This window comes from Callorhinchus milii, unplaced genomic scaffold (genome assembly GCF_018977255.1).
Source record: "Callorhinchus milii isolate IMCB2004 unplaced genomic scaffold, IMCB_Cmil_1.0 Scaffold25, whole genome shotgun sequence".
NCBI classification, from domain to species: domain Eukaryota; kingdom Metazoa; phylum Chordata; class Chondrichthyes; order Chimaeriformes; family Callorhinchidae; genus Callorhinchus; species Callorhinchus milii.
In genome coordinates this window covers 214,809-233,435 of record NW_024704766.1, presented here as the reverse complement: position 1 = coordinate 233,435, position 18,627 = coordinate 214,809, and the positions used below count along the sequence as shown (strand labels likewise).

The 18,627-nt window shown below is 49.6% G+C and overlaps 1 protein-coding gene across 1 annotated transcript in view; it reads left to right on the top strand.

Annotated features, from left to right (window-relative positions):
• Positions 1-18,627, top strand: part of kirrel3a (kirre like nephrin family adhesion molecule 3a) — a 44,652-nt gene that overhangs the window by 11,325 nt on the left and 14,700 nt on the right. Inside the window, 1 exon segment of the mRNA XM_042343900.1 lies at positions 12,626-12,775. Coding sequence (XP_042199834.1) covers positions 12,626-12,775 — 150 coding nt within the window.

Here is an 18,627-nt window from a genome sequence, read left to right as displayed (position 1 = left end):
ACGGGCTGAGGATGTGTGTGTGTGTGTGTGTGTGCAACTCCCTGTGTGCGTGTTTGTGTTTCTGTGACTGTGTGTGTATGTGCGTACGGATATGTGTGTTTGCACGTGGATGTGTGACTGGTGCGTGTTGTTTGTGTGTTTGTGCACCCCTGCTATGTATGTGTATGCGTACGTCCATACACGTGTGTGTGTCCGCGCGCGTGTGTGTGTGAGTGTGGTGTGTGGGATCACCCACCTGACAAGCCTCCGTGACACACGTGACTGATAGTGCCGTGTGAGGTGTGACTCACCGCCATGTGTAAAGTGCTGATTATCCTATCAGAAACTCGTTTAAAAAAAGAAAAGACTTTTGGAAAAAACAATTGGCATCTCGGAATATCTGCAGAACCCGGATTCAGGAGAGAAGCTTTGCGGGGAAAGATCTTATTTTATACGTGTTTTTGGCCCCAAAACGTGGTAAATGTTTAACGTGACGAGAGTTTTGCTGTGTGTGTGTGTGTAGTATGTGTCACGTCTGTGTGTGTGTGTGTGTGTGTAACTTCAGTGACTAAGCATCACACCATTAGCACAATACAATCTAGCTTTGCACAGCCATCATGGGTGTCGGAGCCAGTCATGCATGTACATAGCCTGGCACATGTGTAGAGAGGTGTATAAGCGGGCGATGAGACAGGCCAGGGAGCCAATGAGTCTTGGAATCACATTGATGTGATTAAACCAAGTATGTTTATGGGATGTGATCAGCTTTCCTGGTAATGGAGATTCCGTGTTCCATTGTCAGCTGTTGCGGGAGGCGCATTCCCAACTCCACAGCATGTTCCCGGGAAAAACACTGTTTATATTAAACACCAAACACTGCGCCTACCAGAACTTGCACACGGGTCTGTACAGGGGGACTCTGTATCTCTCTCACAGCCACTTTCTCTCTCTCTCTCTCTTTCTTTCTCGTGTCTTTTCCTGCTCCCGTCGATCCCGTCACAGCAAAAAATAATAATAATAATAATTTGGTCACTTGCTCCATTACTGTTTGTGGGACACTGCTGTGCGCAAGTGGCTGCCGCATTTCGCCCACAAAATACTCAGTCCCTATACTTTACACTATATCCTGTGGAAGTGCTTTGAGATGTGATGATGTGATAAAGCGAAAGGATTATTATTATTATTATTAAGTACCAGTGTGGCTGATCACTGCTGGGATAAGCTGACGGAGAGATATAGAAACAAGAGATTTTAAAATCCAGATTAAAATGTTTCTGGTGTGACCTGGGGTGTGGGTGGGGGGGGGGGGGAGGCGATTCAGAAATGATCCCTCCATTGATTGGGAATCAGGATCAAGGCTGTCATTCAGGCGATGTCACCGAGTAACCTCTGTGTCAAACCTCCTGAACTCCTGGTAACTGGTCAATGGTAAAGATCCTGAGGAGCTGGTTTTGAATGACCTGAACAGCTTTCTTCCTGATGTGGATTGTTCCAAGATTGTCCCTCGTTTGTTCTCCTGGATACAGACTGGGCTCTCAGGCCAGTGCTGGGGGAGATAGTGCCCCATTGTTGGAGATGTTCTGTCTTTCAATTGAGTCCTTAAACTGAGTTCCCTGTTGTTGGAAAACAGACCAGAAATTCTCTCTCTCTCTGTCTCTCTCTCTCTCTCTCTCCCGGTGTCCTGGCCGACAATTCCCCCCCACCACCCGCCCACAGATAAAATCGCTCGGTCACCTTCATGGGTGTCTGTGCGACGTTGCTATCCTCCGACAAACATACAGTCACTACACTTACAGAAAAATCCTGCAAAGTGCTTTGAGACATCTTGATGATGCCATGAGGTGTCATATCAGATGCAAGTTCATCAAACAAGCCGTTGATTGTAAAGATAAATGATCCGCAGAGTACTAGACGCCCAGCAATAGGTTGGGTCGGTAACCAGAGGACACAATTTTAAGATAATTGGCAAAAAAAACAGCGGGGAGATGAGGAAACATTTTTTTTACCCAGAGAGTTGCTATGGTCTGGAATGCACTGCCTGAGAGGGTGGTGGGAGTGAGGGAGGAGAGAGGATGAATCGCGCTGAGCTTTAACATAATGGAGCTTCAGTGAGAGATGAATTTCCAAAAGGGAAAAAACAACTGATGATTTTCTGTCGCAATGTTAAACCATGTAATGTCTGTGCTCGGCTGTTTTTTTATGTATTTTAATAAATAGTCTCTGTGTCGGCGAGAATGACATATGGTTATTCCCGTGGCTGAGACGCAATCGATATCTCACACGTCCTGAAGTTGCCGTGAGTTACGATCTCTCTCAAACCGCAATAAAAGCTCCATTTCAGACCACTCGGAGCGAGTACTAAACTCTGCACTTCACAAGGAACTCGTAGCTGTATTGATTTCTCCGCTTGTTTGTGTCTGGTTTTATTGAGGTTGCCCTGTCCCCCCTCTGTCCCCTCCCTGCAGTCCCATAGCGTAGCATAATATATAGTACACTATGGGACATTGTGAAGTCTAGTAGCTCAGTGGAGCACTCGCTTCGCAAGCGAGAGGACCTAGGCAGGGCAAAACCTTAGGCAAGCTTCCTTACTCTACACACACGTCTCTGTTTACCCAGCAGTAAGTAGGAGCCCAGTTGTTAGTCGATTGGTGGATCGCTTTTGAAGGACAATAATCCCTTAAGTAGATGTGGTCACTCAATCCACTATTTGTAGGACGCTGCTGTGCACAATTGGCTGCTGCGTTTCGCCCACAATCACTCTACTTTACAGTATATCCTGTGAAGTGCATTGAGACGTCTCAAAGTCATGATAAGACCCTATTTCAAATCAAGGATTATTATTATTATTCTCAACACATCATTCATGATGGAGTGAGAGATTGACTGATGGAGTGGCAGAGAGAGAGAGAGAGACTCACTAAGGAGCGAGAACTTCGGTGTTTGGAGCGAATCTTTGTGGGGAGAGGGAGGGGGCTGGGGTGATGGAGGGGAATGAGCTGAGGAGCTGGCACAGGAACACAGGGATGTTTGCGACCGGAGACACACAGTCCATCTGGCTATCCGGCTATGCCTACGGATAACATCATAAAACATTCACACAATCCGTTGGTATCTCCGCCAACTCACTAACCAATCCCCTGTGGGGCCCACTGACAATCTGCCCTGGGTCTGTCTGTCTGTCTGTCCTGGCCCTTGTACTCGCTCCCCGCCCCTCCCTCCCCGCTCCCTCCATCCCTCCCCGCTCCCACCATCCCTCCCCACTCCCACCATCCCTCCCCGCTCCCTCCATCCCTCCCCGCGCTCTCCCTCCCTGTGTGTATGTGAAAGGGAGTGAGTGAGTGAGAGAGAGAGAGATGGAGAGAAAGAGCATTGATTCCAACCGTATAAACCAAATGCTTCCTATTTAATGCTCTGTTCTTCAGTGCACTTGAGAATCTGTTGTTAGGCGTCAGCTCGCCTGCGGGTTTAACTCCCGCACTGCCCAACCCCTTTTCCTGACCCACTGCTCGTGTGTCAGTGACTGTGTTTAATCCTCATCGAGGGAGGAGACAGGTTTGCTGATGGATAGTGTTCAGTGTATTTAGACAGAGTTTGTCTGCCGAGATGGGGAGGGGAGGAGGGCTGAGGCCAGGACACTGGGACTCGATTAATTACAGCCTGATACTGTGAAGGTGGGGGTGGGGAGGAGGACGTTAGGGTGGGTGGTCCGGGGAGTGAGATCAGTCGGGATCCTGTGGTTTATTGTATTGCCGGTCAAGTGTAGTGACTGTTTGTTTCTAGGCAAAGCCATCACCTCCGGAATATCGCCAGACTACGGCACTACCTCACCCCTCACGCTGCTGAAACTCTGGTCCACGCCTTTATCACCTCAAGGCTGGACTATGGGAACTCTCCCCTCGCCGGCCTTCCCGGCCCTCCCTCCACACTGCAGGTCATTCAGAACTCTGCAGCTCGTGTACTCTCCCTCACCAGGCTTCGGGACAGTTTAAACCTACTCTGTACTATGTCATCACTTCGGGACCACATCACTCCCAACCTCGCTCGCCTCCACTGGCTCCCCATCCCCCAGAGGATCAATTTCAAGATCCTCATCCTCACCTACAAGGCCATTCACGGCCTCGCTCCCTCCTACCTCTCTGACCTACTATCCCCTACCTACCTGCCCGTACCCTCCGTTCCTCTGGCTCCGGTCTGCTCCACATCCCCCGCCCCAACCGCCCTACCATCGGTGACCGGGCCTTCAGCCTCTCAGCCCCTAGGCTTTGGAACTCTATCCCCCAGTGCCTTCGCCGCTTCCACCCTTTCCTCCTTCAAGGCCGGTCTCAAGACCTTTCTCTTTGCCCAAGCCTTCGGCTCCCATCTCGATTCTCTACCCCTCCTCGCTCCCTTCCCTCACCCTGACCATTTCTCCCCTGCTCGGGTCCTGACCCAACTGTACAGCACCTTGGGACGTCGTCCTGACGTGAAAGGCGCTCTATAAATGGAATCTTGTTGTTGTTGTTGTATGTGACGCTTGCAGAGAAACACTTGGCGTGACTGATGGGGAAGCTATGTGGGATGTGGATGGGGCACTGCCACTGCTAGGGAACGGCCTGACTGGGCTTGTGACTCGCGAGCACATGAGCTCCTGAGAAACAGGGAATTAATGAGGTTCATTAGGAGTTTAATTGAACCAACAGGGAGTTACTGGATCCATAGCTTTGAGCTCTCAGCCCAGACAGACAGACCGACTGACTGTAACCATTAAACATGTTCTTTCAAGTTGTTCTGGGAGGAATTTGTGATTTGGACTTAACATTAATGGTGGCTCTACGGAGGCTCACGTCTCTGACCTGGGAGTGTGGACGCACAGTGTAGAGGGAGCTTTACTGTGTCTCTAATCCTGACCTGGGAAACCAGGAGCGCAAACACACACACAGATACACTCACATAGACACCCACAAACACACACAGACAGACAGACACCCAGACACACACACATCAGTATTGCAGTCACAGTTTGTGCAACACGCCAACTCTCAGTCACTGATGATTGGCTGAAAGCCCTGATCATGTATTGATGGAAATAAAAGCAGTAATTGTCTGATTGTCTTGGGATTAGTGAGCTCAGAGCTAACAGCGAGGGTGGGGGCAGCGAGGGGGGGAGAGCGAGGGTGGGGGAGAGCGAGGGTGGGGGCAGTGAGGGTGGGGGCAGCGAGGGGGGGGCAGCGAGGGGGGGAGAGCGAGGGTGGGGGCAGCGATGGTGGGGGCAGCGAGGGGAGGCAGCGCGAGGGTGGGGCAGCGAGGGGCGGGAGAGCGAGGGGGGGGAGAGCGAGGGGGTGAGCGCGAAGGGGGGGAGCGCGAGGGTGGGGGCAGCGAGGGGGGGAGAGCGAGGGTGGGGGCAGCGAGGGAGGGGGCAGCGAGGGTGGGGAGAGCGAGGGGGGGCAGCGAGGGGGGGCAGAGCGAGGGTGGGGGCAGCGAGGGGGGGAGAGCGAGGGTGGGGGCAGTGAGGGGGGGCAGCGATGGGGGGAGATTGAGGGGTGGAGTGTGAGTGGGGGAGAGCGAAGGGGGGCGTGGGGGAGGAACAGTAGTGATGGTGGTCAGAGCTCGGAGCAGAACATTCATTATCATGTTTTACCCCAAATGGAGCTCAAAATTGCCGAGGAAGGCTGGCTCTCCCGGCCACACCTTGCCACTGAGCCTCTCACAGTGCTTCGTGGCATTTACTGTAAAGTGTAGTGACTGGGTGCTTTGTACATGACCATTCCAGCTCACTTGAGCACTGCAACCTCCTGCGAACAGCTGTGAAGTACACAAATAATTTTATCTGGGGGATAGTTGACCGGGGGAGACACTGGGAAAGAGAAAGAGAGAAGCTCCCTTCTCTTTTCCAATCGCGCTGCAGGATCTTTAATGTCCACCTGAACAGGCACAGACAAGATTAATATCGAGGCAAACGAAACAGCAAGGGGAAACAGGCACATAGTTGTGGAGTCCTGTAGCTCAGTGGTTAGAGCACTCGCCTCGCAAGCGAGAGTGCAATTCCCGGGCAGGGCGAAACGTTGGGCAAGTTTCCTTACTCCACACGTCACTGTTTACCCCGGCAGTAAGTAGCAGCCCAGTTTAAAGTATATCTTGTGAAGCGCTTTGAGAAGTCTTGAAAACGTGATAAAGGGCTCTCTCAAATGCAAGGATTATTATTATTATTACTATTACAGACACACAGCAAGGGGCAGATGGAAGGAAAGACTGAGTGAGATAATGAGCTCAGAGGCTTGAGGTTTAGGAAATAATGCATTTGAGAAAGAGACACAGGAACACACGGCCATTCATTTGGATCCACAATTCCTTTTAAATCTTTTAATCCCATTTCCTCACCTTTTCTCTCTATCCATTAATACCCTTCACTGCCCACCTATCTCTCGCTCCCTCTCTCTCGCTGACTGACGTCTGGCAACTTTCAATAATCCTCGCATTTGATACGCCTCCTTATCACGTTGTCAAGATGTCTCAAAGTGTTTCACAGGAGTCGCGGTAAAGTGCAGTGATGTTGGGCTTTGAAGGCGAACACGGCAGCCAATTTGTAATAACAATAATCACCCTCGCATTTGATACGGCGCTTTATCACCTCGTCAAGATGTTTCAAAGCGCTTATCAGGACACGCTGTAAAGTGTAGTGACTGTGTGTTTTGTGGACGAAACGCGGCAGCCAATTGTGCACAGCGATGGACCCACAAACAGTCGTTGATCGAAGTGACCAAATTATTATTTTTTGCTATGACAGGAGTCACGGGAACAGGAAAAAACACAAAGGGTGAGACCGAGAGCTCCCTCTCGCCCTCTCTGTCTCTGTGTCTCTCCGTTTCTCCCTGTCTTCCTCCCTCCCCCCCTCTCTCTCTGTGCCTCCCTCTCTCTCTTTCCCTCTCTCTCACTCTGTTTCTCTCTCCGTCTCTCTCCCTCCCTCTCTCTCTCTCCCTCTCTGTCTGACACTGACAGCCTCTTTTTCTGTAGTCCTTCTTTCAGCACAGGGTTAACAACTCGTTTCCCACCCCGGATGCCCCACCTCCCTCTCGGGGACTCCCCCCCCACCCACCAACACACACACAGCCCCAGGGGGGGCCAGCGAGCGAGGGGGCAGCAGATGGAGGTGGGAAGCTGAGCCATGGCTCATTAGCCGTGTCCCCACTCAGCCATTGCACAGCTGTCCGCAGTGAGTTACACAGTGAAGAATGTGTCCCCAGCCCACAACCCACCCCCAGCCGCCAACCCAGCCCCAACCCCCACCACACACAGCCCCCAGCCCAACCCCCAGCCTCCGCCACACACACAGCCCCCGCCACACACACACAGTAAACTCATTCCACTTGGTATGTCCCTCCCAAGCTCTGCTGCTCGTGTTGCTCTTGTTATTGCTCTCTCTCTTCTCTCTCGCCTCCTGCACACGGTCTGCCTGCCCCTGGCCCAATATCCTTGTTTCAGCTCACTGCCGACACCCCCCCCCCACACACACGCCCTCCTGGGAGTGCTGAGCTCTGTGTGTGTGTGTGTAAGCTATGCCATTTTAGTTAGTTGGACTCCAGCAGTTGCCCCCTTGCAAGCGAAAGGACCCGGGTTCAATTCCCGGCCGGATCATGTCAGGGTGAAACCTTGGGCAAGTTTCCTTACCACACACACACGCCTCTGTTTACCAGCAGTAAGTAGGAACCCGCTTGTTAGTCAATTGGCAGATCGTTTTCCGGGGCTAATAATCCCTTAAATAAACAAATTGGGTCATTCAATCCACGACTGTCTGTGGGACGCTGCAGTGTGTAATTGGCTGCTGTGTTTCACCCACAAAATACACAGTCACTACACTTTACAGTCTATTCTGTGAAACGCTTTGAGATGTCTCAACGACGGGATAAGGCACCATATCAAATTAGGATTATCACTATAAACAGAATGCATCCCTCCAGGGAGAGACAGAAAATCCACATTCCATTCCAGACACAGGAATTTCCACGTGGAGGTGACACACATGTGTGGCATTCTCAGTCTCAGTCTGGTTCCAGACTTTTAAGTACAATGATAGGTTACTCTGTGTGTCAGACATCGGCTGGTCACTGTGATGGGTTTCCCGGCTTGTCACGGTGACGGGTTTCCATGTTTGCCAGACACCCGACTGGTCACGGTGACAGGTTTCCACGTATGTCAGACACCAGGCTGGTCACGGTGACGGGTTTCCGTGTGTGTCAGACGCCCGGCTGGTCACAGTGACTGGGGCCAGTGAAACTTTCCCCATATATAGTTGCGCTATCAGCCAGTCCTGAAAGGGTTAACCCCTGAGGGGCAAGTGCGTGTGGATCGCGGTGTGATTGAAGCATGGAGTGAGCGAGCGAGTGAGGCAGTAATAACTAGCCGTCAGCGTCATCCGTCAGCCTGACAGGTTAATGTCACCTTGTTACTGTGTCAACCCGTCCGTGTGTGTGTGCTCTGCCGGAGTGTGGCGGGAGGATCTCTGTTGTAAGACGCTGGGTTTAGGGGTATAGGAAAGGGGAATAGAGGGGTGGGGGAAGAGGGGAATAGAGGTGTGGGGGAGAGGGGAATAGAGGGGTGGGAAAATGACTAGAGGCACAGTCAAAGTGGAATGCTTTGACTCTGTGTGAGAGGCTGAGCCAGGCTGATGTTGGCGAGGTGTTCGTTAGAAGACCTGAGGGAGGAGAGAGGTAGCTTTGGGTGGAGCTGACCTGAGCCTCCTTGTGGGTGGGTGTGAGATGCCGGTCAAACCCATCGCTGTGCCAAGCCCCAATCCCTCACTAAGCCTGTGAGCTCTCACACACACAGCCTCCCTCACTGCTGCCCTCGCTGGACAAGGTGTGCTCGCCTGCAAATCTTTAGTGAGAAGGGGAGCTTCTCAGGGCAAGACCGGCGGGAGTTTTCGCTCCCACAGCGAGCGAGCGAGTGACTGAGCCCAGGATTATCCGGGACATCATCCGCAAGGATGAGAGGCTAAGACGCTTAAGAAAAAGGAATCTGTTGTGAGTTACAGACAGATGGAACCTTTAATTATCCACGGAAGCAAACGAGGAACAAGAAAGATATCCACAATTATCAGCTCACGCGGTTAATTAAATGATTCTTTTCCAGACAATTGCTTAACTTCAGTCCATCTGTCTGGGGCTGAGGTTCTGCGGTGGGGGGGGGTCTATCAACAATAACAATAACATTTATACAGTGCCCCTCACACAGGGTAATGTCCCAGAACGCCTGAAGGACACTGATATCAGTGAGTTATCAGGGCGAACCCTAGCAGTAAGTAGGAACCCGGTTCTTAGTTGATTGGCAGATCGCTTTCTGCGGTTAATAATCCCTCCAAAAATAATTTGGTCACTCAATCCGGACTGTGCGTGGGACTCTGCTGTGCGCAATTGGCTGCCGCGTCTTGCTCACAAAGTACACAGTCACTGCACTTCACATTATATCCTGTGAAGCGCTTTGAGACGTCTCAACAACGTATAATGCAAGGATTATTATTATGGGCTGCCAAGTGGCAGAGACTGTGAAACAACTCTTAGGAAACACTGCGGGAAAGTTTGCACCTGATCACGGTTTCCTGCTGCTAATTAACACAAGGGCCAAGAAACCGCACAAACTTGTTACTGTTCCCGAATTCAGCGCGAGAGAGGGAGAGGAGAGAGACGGAGACGTGTAGGGAATTGAAGGTTGTGGGTGAAGGTAAATGCACAGCAAGTGTCAGAGCTGCTGGTTGATGGAAACGTCATACTGAGATAGTGTGACAGTGACAGTGACTAATGTAGAACAGTGCCGGTGAGAGAGAAAGAGAAAGAGGCTTTGTGTAATTATTCTTTGAGAGCAGAGGAAATCCTCCTCTTTTTCTCTCTCTCTCTCTCTCTCTCTTTCTCTCTCTCGCTCACTCTTTCCCGGTGTTCCTGGCCAGCAATTCCCCGAGTACAGTATAAATCGGTCACTCGCTTCATGGCTGTGTGCGGGAACGGCAGTGGGCGCTGATTGAAATGTTGACACAGTTGACGGTTTTTCCGCGTGCGTCAGACAGCGTCTGCCTGAAAGACAAATCTTCCTGAACCCGTCAATCCACGAGATTCTAAGCCGTTCCCTGCTCACAGCCCTCTCACGGGGGTTTTAGGTGATTGTGGCAGCGAGCGAGACTGTGACAGTCAGAACGAGAATGTAGGTTCCCAACGAGATGCCAGCCCTGGTGTGCTCCGAGCCTCGACTTAACAGATTCCTGTAGCACTCGCCTCGCCAGAAGAGGACCCGGGTTCGATTCCCGGCCGGGCAGGACGACATCTTAGACAAGTTTCTTTACTCCGGAGTTTACCCAGCAGTAAGTGGGAACCCGGTTGTCAGTCGATTGGCGGATCAGTTTCTGGGGTAATGATCCTTCAAAACAAAATTTGGTCACTGAATCGACAAAGATTTGTGAGACACTGATGTGCGTAATTGGCTGCTGAGTTTCTCTCGCAGTCACTCCATTTTACAGTATAATCTGTGAAACGCTTTGACACGTTTCAACGACACGATAAGGCGCTGTATCCAAATGCAAGGATTATTATTTTGATGATTATTAATCGCACGCTGCCCCACAAACAAGGGATCTGTAATAACGAACCTCCTGTGTGCTGTGTGAGCGAATCTGTGAGCGGCAGTCAGTGCTTGATGTTTCAGGACTTGTTCGGGGGCTGATTGTGCTGTGGGTGACGGCTGACATTTGACTGTTTGTGTTTAATTGCTGATTTACGTGCTGAGAGATGAGATCTGATGCCTGATGTCGTCCCTTTGATCACACGAGGCAATGGCCCTGAGGGCTGGTGCAGGCGGCTGCCACACAGATGACTTTGAAACATGATTAAGATGGATGCCTGAGAAATCACAGTGACAGCCTCACTCTGTTCCTCATCTGCATTCGGCCTGTGAGTGGTGTATTAGCATTACATGTTCTACAGGCCTGACACAGACACATACGCGCACACATTGCGCCGTGTTATCATGGGGGCCTTTCCCACAGTAAACACACGTGTGTTCCCGTGTCTCGCTCCACATGCACAACAAAGGGGACAACACTGTAGTGTTGACTTTGTTACATCATGATTCGTTCCGCATGTAAACACGGTGCGGAGACAGGATAGTAATAACAACAGTAATAATAATAATGCTTGCGTTTCATACAGCAACTGAGCCAGGCTGACACACAGCGACTGAGCCAGGCTGACGCACACACAGCGACTGAGCCAGGCTGATACACAGCGACTGAGCCAGGCTGACACACAGACCTTGAAGCCACCTTTCCTGACGGGCACACTCGGCTTGTGCGTCCGCAGCTTTTGTAATGGTTTGTGCCATGGCTGCCGTTTCCGCTCAGTGACTGTCTGCTCAGAGAGAGTCTCTCTCCAGCTGCCCAGGGCTGCCCGGCGTATCGTGTCCCCTAAGGGGAAGCTCTCCTGTGAGCAGGTAACAACACCACAGCTGCACTGATTCCCTCTGACAGCTTCAGCCGCTCAGTCTTTCAGCGATTTCCTTTCTCTCTCTCTCTCTCTCTCTCTCTCTCTTTCTCATTCTCGCTCGCTCACTCTCTCCCTCTCTCGCTTCCTTGGGTGTAATTTCCTCAATGACTCTATTTCCAGGAATTTACGTTGGCATTTACAACCCCTCAAGTCGTCTTAAATCATGGCAGCACAAACCGCAGACAGCGAGAGTGAGCATTGCCTTCCAGTGCATAGGACTTGGCACCTGCCTCAGGGTCTCTTTCACTCTCTCTCTCTCTGTCCGAGTCACAGGGCTGTGGGTTCGAGCTCCCCACATCGGGGATTCTGAGCTCACTCCGAGTCACAGCTTGGGGGGTGGGAGGGGGGAGAGAGAGAGAGCGTTGCCTTGTTGTGTCCTTTAGATGAGACGTCCTCTCGTCTGTGGCCTGTTCAGGTGGATGTTAAAGATCCCGCAGGGCTGCTCGAAAAAGAGAAAGGGACAAACGTGTTTAATAATAATAATAATAATAATAATCCTTGCATTTGATATAGCGCTTTTCACGTCGGGAGGACGTCCCAAAGCGCTTCACAGAACACACTGTAAAGTGAATTGACTGTATATTTGTGGGCGAACGCGGCAGCCAATTGCGCACAACAATGTCCCACAAACAGTCGTAGATTGAAAATGACTAATTTATTATTGTTTTTGGTTTTGGAGGGATTATTATTAGGCTCTGTGTGGAGTAAGGAAACTTGCCCAAGGTTTCGCCCTCTGCCTGGAATTGAACTCAGGTCTCTCGCTTGCAAAGCGAGTGCTCTAACCACTGAGCTACAGGACTCCGTAATTGCAAGTGTCAGAGGAGCATCCAGTCTACTCTGCAGTAATGCTCAAGTCAGTGTTAAGACTGAGGATTCCAAGGCTCAGACAGAGACTGTTAGTGCGTTAGTTATTCTAACAAATCACACAGTCACTACACTTTATAGTGAAGCTCTGTGCGAGTTCGTCGCGGTGGGATAAGGCGCTGTTTCTGCTGTAATCGATGATGGTTATTGTACACGGTTTGTGCCTGTGTCACTGGGAGGTGTCTCTGCCTGTGTGTCTCTGTCACTGCGAGGATGGCTGTGTCTGTGTGTTGCCGGGAGAATCTCTCTGGCTGATGGTTTCCACCTGTTTCTCTGCTCAGGGCTGATTCACCCCGCGTGTGCGCAGACGCTGGCCGAGATGCGGCATGAGGAAGGGCCGCCGGGGCAGGGGGCCGGGGGGCCATACCCCAGAGCCAGTGCACGTCTCGAGGACTGGAGGGCAGAGAGCATGCGGAAAACATCTGGCGCAGGTAAGCACAGCAACACAACTACGCCGTAACACCTCACATAACTACACAGTAACACCTCACTCAGCTACACATTCGCAAAATACCGGCCAGCCCAGGGGGGTCACTCTGTGGCCAGTAATCAGTCTGACCCCTCACACACAAAGGTTTACAGCACACACGAATATAGTCAAGTGAATTGACTATATATATTGTGGGTGAAAATGTGAGGATTATTATTTATTAATCGAAATTCCTGGCTTGGCTGTCAGCCGTCTCTGCTCAGTCACAGCCCATCAGTCTGTCTCTGAACACACTTTACCCCATAAACACTGCCTGTTATTTACAGCCCATTGTCAACCTGGCCGGCCTCTCACTCACCCCCATATAATTCCACACTGAACTCATTACTCCTGGCCACACTGGCAGTACATCACACACAGCATGTTATTACCCTCTCCGTTAACTCCGGTGACCTCCTGCTCTCAGCCGCTGGGCATGTGATCATAATAATAATAATAATAAACCTTGCACTTGATACAGCGTCTTTGAGACATCTTAGAGCGCTTCACAAAATATACCATAAAGTGTAGTGACTGTATAATTTGGTTACTCAATCCATGACTGTTTGTGGGGACGCTGCTGTGCACCATTGTGGAGTCCTGTAGCTCAGTGGTTAGAGCACTCGCTTTGCAAGCGAGAGACCTGAGTTCAATTCCAGGCAGAGGGCGAAACCTTGGGCAAGTTTCCTTACTCCACACAGAGCCTAATAATAATCCCTCCAAAACCAAAAACAATAATAAATTGGTCATTTTCAATCCACGACTGTTTGTGGGACATTGCTGTGCGCAATTGGCTGCCGCGTTCGCCCACAAATATACAGTTAATTCACTTTACAGTGTGTTCTGTGAAGCGCTTTGGGACGTCCTCCCGATGTGAAAAGCGCTATATCAAAATGCAAGGATTATTATTATTATGTAAATCTATCTGTATTATCTGCTTCAATTACAACTTATGGGAGTGAGTTCCGCCCTCTGTCTGAAGAAGTTCCTTCTAAATTCTCATTTCAATCCTCCATTCACTATCTTATACTCGTGTTTTTCCGTGAAGTCTCGGTCACAAATAGGAACCACCTATTTGAGCTGAAATATGGTGTTGTATTGGTTTCACTTGTGGCATTGTAATTAGTACTGTAGCTCAGGTGGAGTCCTGTAGCTCAGTGGTTAGAGCACTCGCTTTGCAAGCGAGAGACCTGAGTTCAATTCCAGGCAGAGGGCGAAACCTTGGGCAAGTTTCCTTACTCCACACAGAGCCTAATAATAATCCCTCCAAAACCAAAAACAATAATAAATTGGTCATTTTCAATCCACGACTGTTTGTGGGACATTGCTGTGCGCAATTGGCTGCCGCGTTCGCCCACAAATATACAGTTAATTCACTTTATAGTGTGTTCTGTGAAGCGCTTTGGGACGTCCTCCCGATGTGAAAAGCGCTATATCAAAATGCAAGGATTATTATTATTATGTAAATCTATCTGTATTATCTGCTTCAATTACAACTTGTGGGAGTGAGTTCCGCCCTCTGTCTGAAGAAGTTCCTTCTAAATTCTCATTTCAATCCTCCATTCACTATCTTATACTCGTGTTTTTCCGTGAAGTCTCGGTCACAAATAGGAACCACCTATTTGAGCTGAAATATGGTGTTGTATTGGTTTCACTTGTGGCATTGTAATTAGTACTGTAGCTCAGGTGGAGTCCTGTAGCTCAGTGGTTAGAGCACTCGCTTTGCAAGCGAGAGACCTGAGTTCAATTCCAGGCAGAGGGCGAAACCTTGGGCAAGTTTCCTTACTCCACACAGAGCCTAATAATAATCCCTCCAAAACCAAAAACAATAATAAATTGGTCATTTTCAATCCACGACTGTTTGTGGGACATTGCTGTGCGCAATTGGCTGCCGCGTTCGCCCACAAATATACAGTTAATTCACTTTATAGTGTGTTCTGTGAAGCGCTTTGGGACGTCCTCCCGATGTGAAAAGCGCTATATCAAAATGCAAGGATTATTATTATTATGTAAATCTATCTGTATTATCTGCTTCAATTACAACTTATGGGAGTGAGTTCCGCCCTCTGTCTGAAGAAGTTCCTTCTAAATTCTCATTTCAATCCGCCATTCACTATCTTATACTCGTGTTTTTCCGTGAAGTCTCGGTCACAAATAGGAACCACCTATTTGAGCTGAAATATGGTGTTGTATTGGTTTCACTTGTGGCATTGTAATTAGTCCTGTAGCTCAGGTGGAGTCCTGTAGCTCAGTGGTTAGAGCACTCGCTTTGCAAGCGAGAGACCTGAGTTCAATTCCAGGCAGAGGGCGAAACCTTGGGCAAGTTTCCTTACTCCACACAGAGCCTAATAATAATCCCTCCAAAACCAAAAACAATAATAAATTGGTCATTTTCAATCCACGACTGTTTGTGGGACATTGCTGTGCGCAATTGGCTGCCGCGTTCGCCCACAAATATACAGTTAATTCACTTTACAGTGTGTTCTGTGAAGCGCTTTGGGACGTCCTCCCGATGTGAAAAGCGCTATATCAAAATGCAAGGATTATTATTATTATGTAAATCTATCTGTATTATCTGCTTCAATTACAACTTGTGGGAGTGAGTTCCGCCCTCTGTCTGAAGAAGTTCCTTCTAAATTCTCATTTCAATCCTCCATTCACTATCTTATACTCGTGTTTTTCCGTGAAGTCTCGGTCACAAATAGGAACCACCTATTTGAGCTGAAATATGGTGTTGTATTGGTTTCACTTGTGGCATTGTAATTAGTACTGTAGCTCAGGTGGAGTCCTGTAGCTCAGTGGTTAGAGCACTCGCTTTGCAAGCGAGAGACCTGAGTTCAATTTCAGGCAGAGGGCGAAACCTCGGGCAAGTTTCCTTACTGCACACAGAGCCTAATAATAATCCCTCCAAAACCAAAACAATAATAAATTGGTCATTTTCAATCCACGACTGTTTGTGGGACATTGCTGTGCGCAATTGGCTGCCGCGTTCGCCCACAAATATACAGTTAATTCACTTTATAGTGTGTTCTGTGAAGCGCTTTGGGACGTCCTCCCGATGTGAAAAGCGCTATATCAAATGCAAGGATTATTATTGGCTGCCACATTTCACCCACAAAATATACAGTCACTTCACTTTACAGTGTATCCTGTAAAGCGCTTTGAGACCTCTCAGTGACATGATAAGGCCAAGATTATTATTATTATTATTATTATTATTATAGTGTCCCGCTGGCGGCAGCTCTTCACATCCCTCAGCAAAAGCTTCGCCACAATCAGTGGAGAGACTCAACCTCCATCTACCGATGAAGCCGAGGGCCCGAATAATGATATAATATATAATAACAATATAATAATAATATGAAGGTGTCATAAAGTAACAATGGCCTAATATTGATGATATAATGATATAATAAAATCTGTTGTAATAATGATAAAATAAACCGCAGACCATATGAATGACACAGACTGGGAGCCGCTATATGATGCAGTGAGTGTATGTTGGAGCAAACAACAATAACAAGTTACACTTGTCCAGTTCCCAGCACCTCTCCTTCCAATAGTGTCACAGATTAATGTCCACCTGAACAGGAAGACAGAAACTAGGTTTAATGTCTCATCCAAAGGACGGCATCTCCGACAAATCAGCACTCCCCCAACACCGCAGACTATATGGGCTCTGAGTCCCAACATGGGGGCTTGAATCCACAACCTTCTGACTCAGAGGCGAGAGCGCTACCCACTGAGCCAGGCTGATGGGACGAGAGCCTGGGGAGGTGTGGGTGGAGGGTGGAGATGGAGATGAGACAATAACAATGGCTGAACAGAGATTAGAGGGTGGACAGGAGAGTGCAGATAAAGCAAAGAGCAAATCTGGGGACAAGAAGTATAGGCAGAGTTTAATCGGGAAAATAAAAGGTAATTAAGACAACAATTAAACGTCTGCATCTTAAACCCGAACATGAGGGTTAGTGTCGTCACCGAGATGCTACCAGAGCTGAGTCTCACACTGAGCGGGGAACGTACATCAGTGGGAACAGACCAGGGACAGTTTACAGCTCGTTTTCTCTGAGGTTACGGAGCCGGGAGCGAGGAGTGTGTCTCCAGGCATCAACAGTGGAATATTATTTTAAATAGTAATAACTTGGCCACTCAATCCGCCACTGTTTGTGGGACGCTGTTGTGCACAATTGGCTGCTGCGTTTCACCCACAAAATACATAGTCACTCCACTTTACAGTATATCCTGTGAAGCGCTTTGAGACGTCTCAAAGACACGATAAGGCGCTGTATTAAATACCAGGATTATTATTATTAAGTCAGACCATCGCTCCTCAAACTCAGGGTTTGATAGTGATATATCACCTTACTGCATCGTCAAGTCTCAAAGCGCTTCACAGGATGCATTGTAAAGTGCAGTGACTGTGTATTTTTGTGGGTGAAACAGCTAATTTGCACACAGCAACATCCCACAAACAGCCACAGAGTGAGTGACCAAATTTGTTTGGGGGGGTGGAAAAGTGGGTGGATTATAGGTCAGGACACCGAGAGAGAGAGAAAAACTCCCTTCTCTTTTCGAACAGTGCCACGGGAGATCTTTAACGTCCACCTGAACAGGCTGACGGGGAGGGAAGGTTAACGTCTTATCTGTAGGACGGATCAGGCAGGTGTCAGGTGTTCAGGGAGCAGCAAGGATAGATCTCTGCGCGTCTCACTTTCCACTTGAAAAGCTCTTTACGTCTGATTACCTTCCTGTGTGATTACACTGACTGGGAGCTGTGTGTCTGACCAGCTGATTTCACATAGCAAATAATACAATTTATTACATTCCGTTTGTGATCACGGCCGTCAGTCGATCAGTGTCTGTCAGTCAGTGTCTGTCAGTCAGTGTCTGTCAGTCAGTCAGTTATTCTGTGCTCTCCATGTGGGGTAGCGTGTCAGGAGCTCGAGAGTGGGGCTAACGTGGTGTGTGTAGGAACATCTGCAGTGATTTACACCCAGTGCCTGTTCCCACCCCCACCCAGTGTAAGGAGAGGGGGTGTCTGTGGAGGGGAAGCTTTGGGAACCTCAGATCCCAAGTTGCCTGATTCTTCCCAAGCCACAATACACTGCACGACCCTTACACTGTCTGTCACCTCTGGAGCCTGTTCTCATTCCATGGGGACTGCGTGCAGGAGCCTGGACAGTGATGGGCAGCACGTTCCTGGCTGATACCCAGACTGAGCTGACACTGAGGTCAACCACAGCTTCCCCCACCCATTCATAGCCTCACACACAACCTTGCACTGGCCCCCCCTCCCCAGACACACAGGTTGCTGTAACCTGGCACTGCGCCTGACATAGCTTGTCCCTTGTGCTCTCTGCTCCACCATCGGTGGACACACTTTCAGCCCCTATGTCACCTTGCCAGCAGCACATCTTGTCTGTCACTGTGACTGGGCCGGGTTTGCTGACCCTTTGTCCCTCACCGAGGCATTGAACAAAGAGGATAAACATCTTTAATTAAAGCTGGATTTTCTGTGAGGATTTTTTCTCCGAAACAGCTTTTGTTCGGTGGCTTATTACTGTATGCGCGGCTCGTAACAGTGGGGCTGAAACTTCATTAACTAGGGAGGCGGCCGTGGAGTGGGGCGGCGTGGGGGGGTGTCGGAGAGACACGGAGGGTTGGGTCGGGGGCACTGGGAGCTGGTGGGGTGCATGGGGAGGGCTGGGGAATTAGGGGGCTGGGTAAAGCAGCCTCATGAGGAGAGCTTCACCTCCAGCTCTGGAACAAGGGCAGAAGGCGAGGCTGAGTCCAAGTTCACCTGGTGTTGGA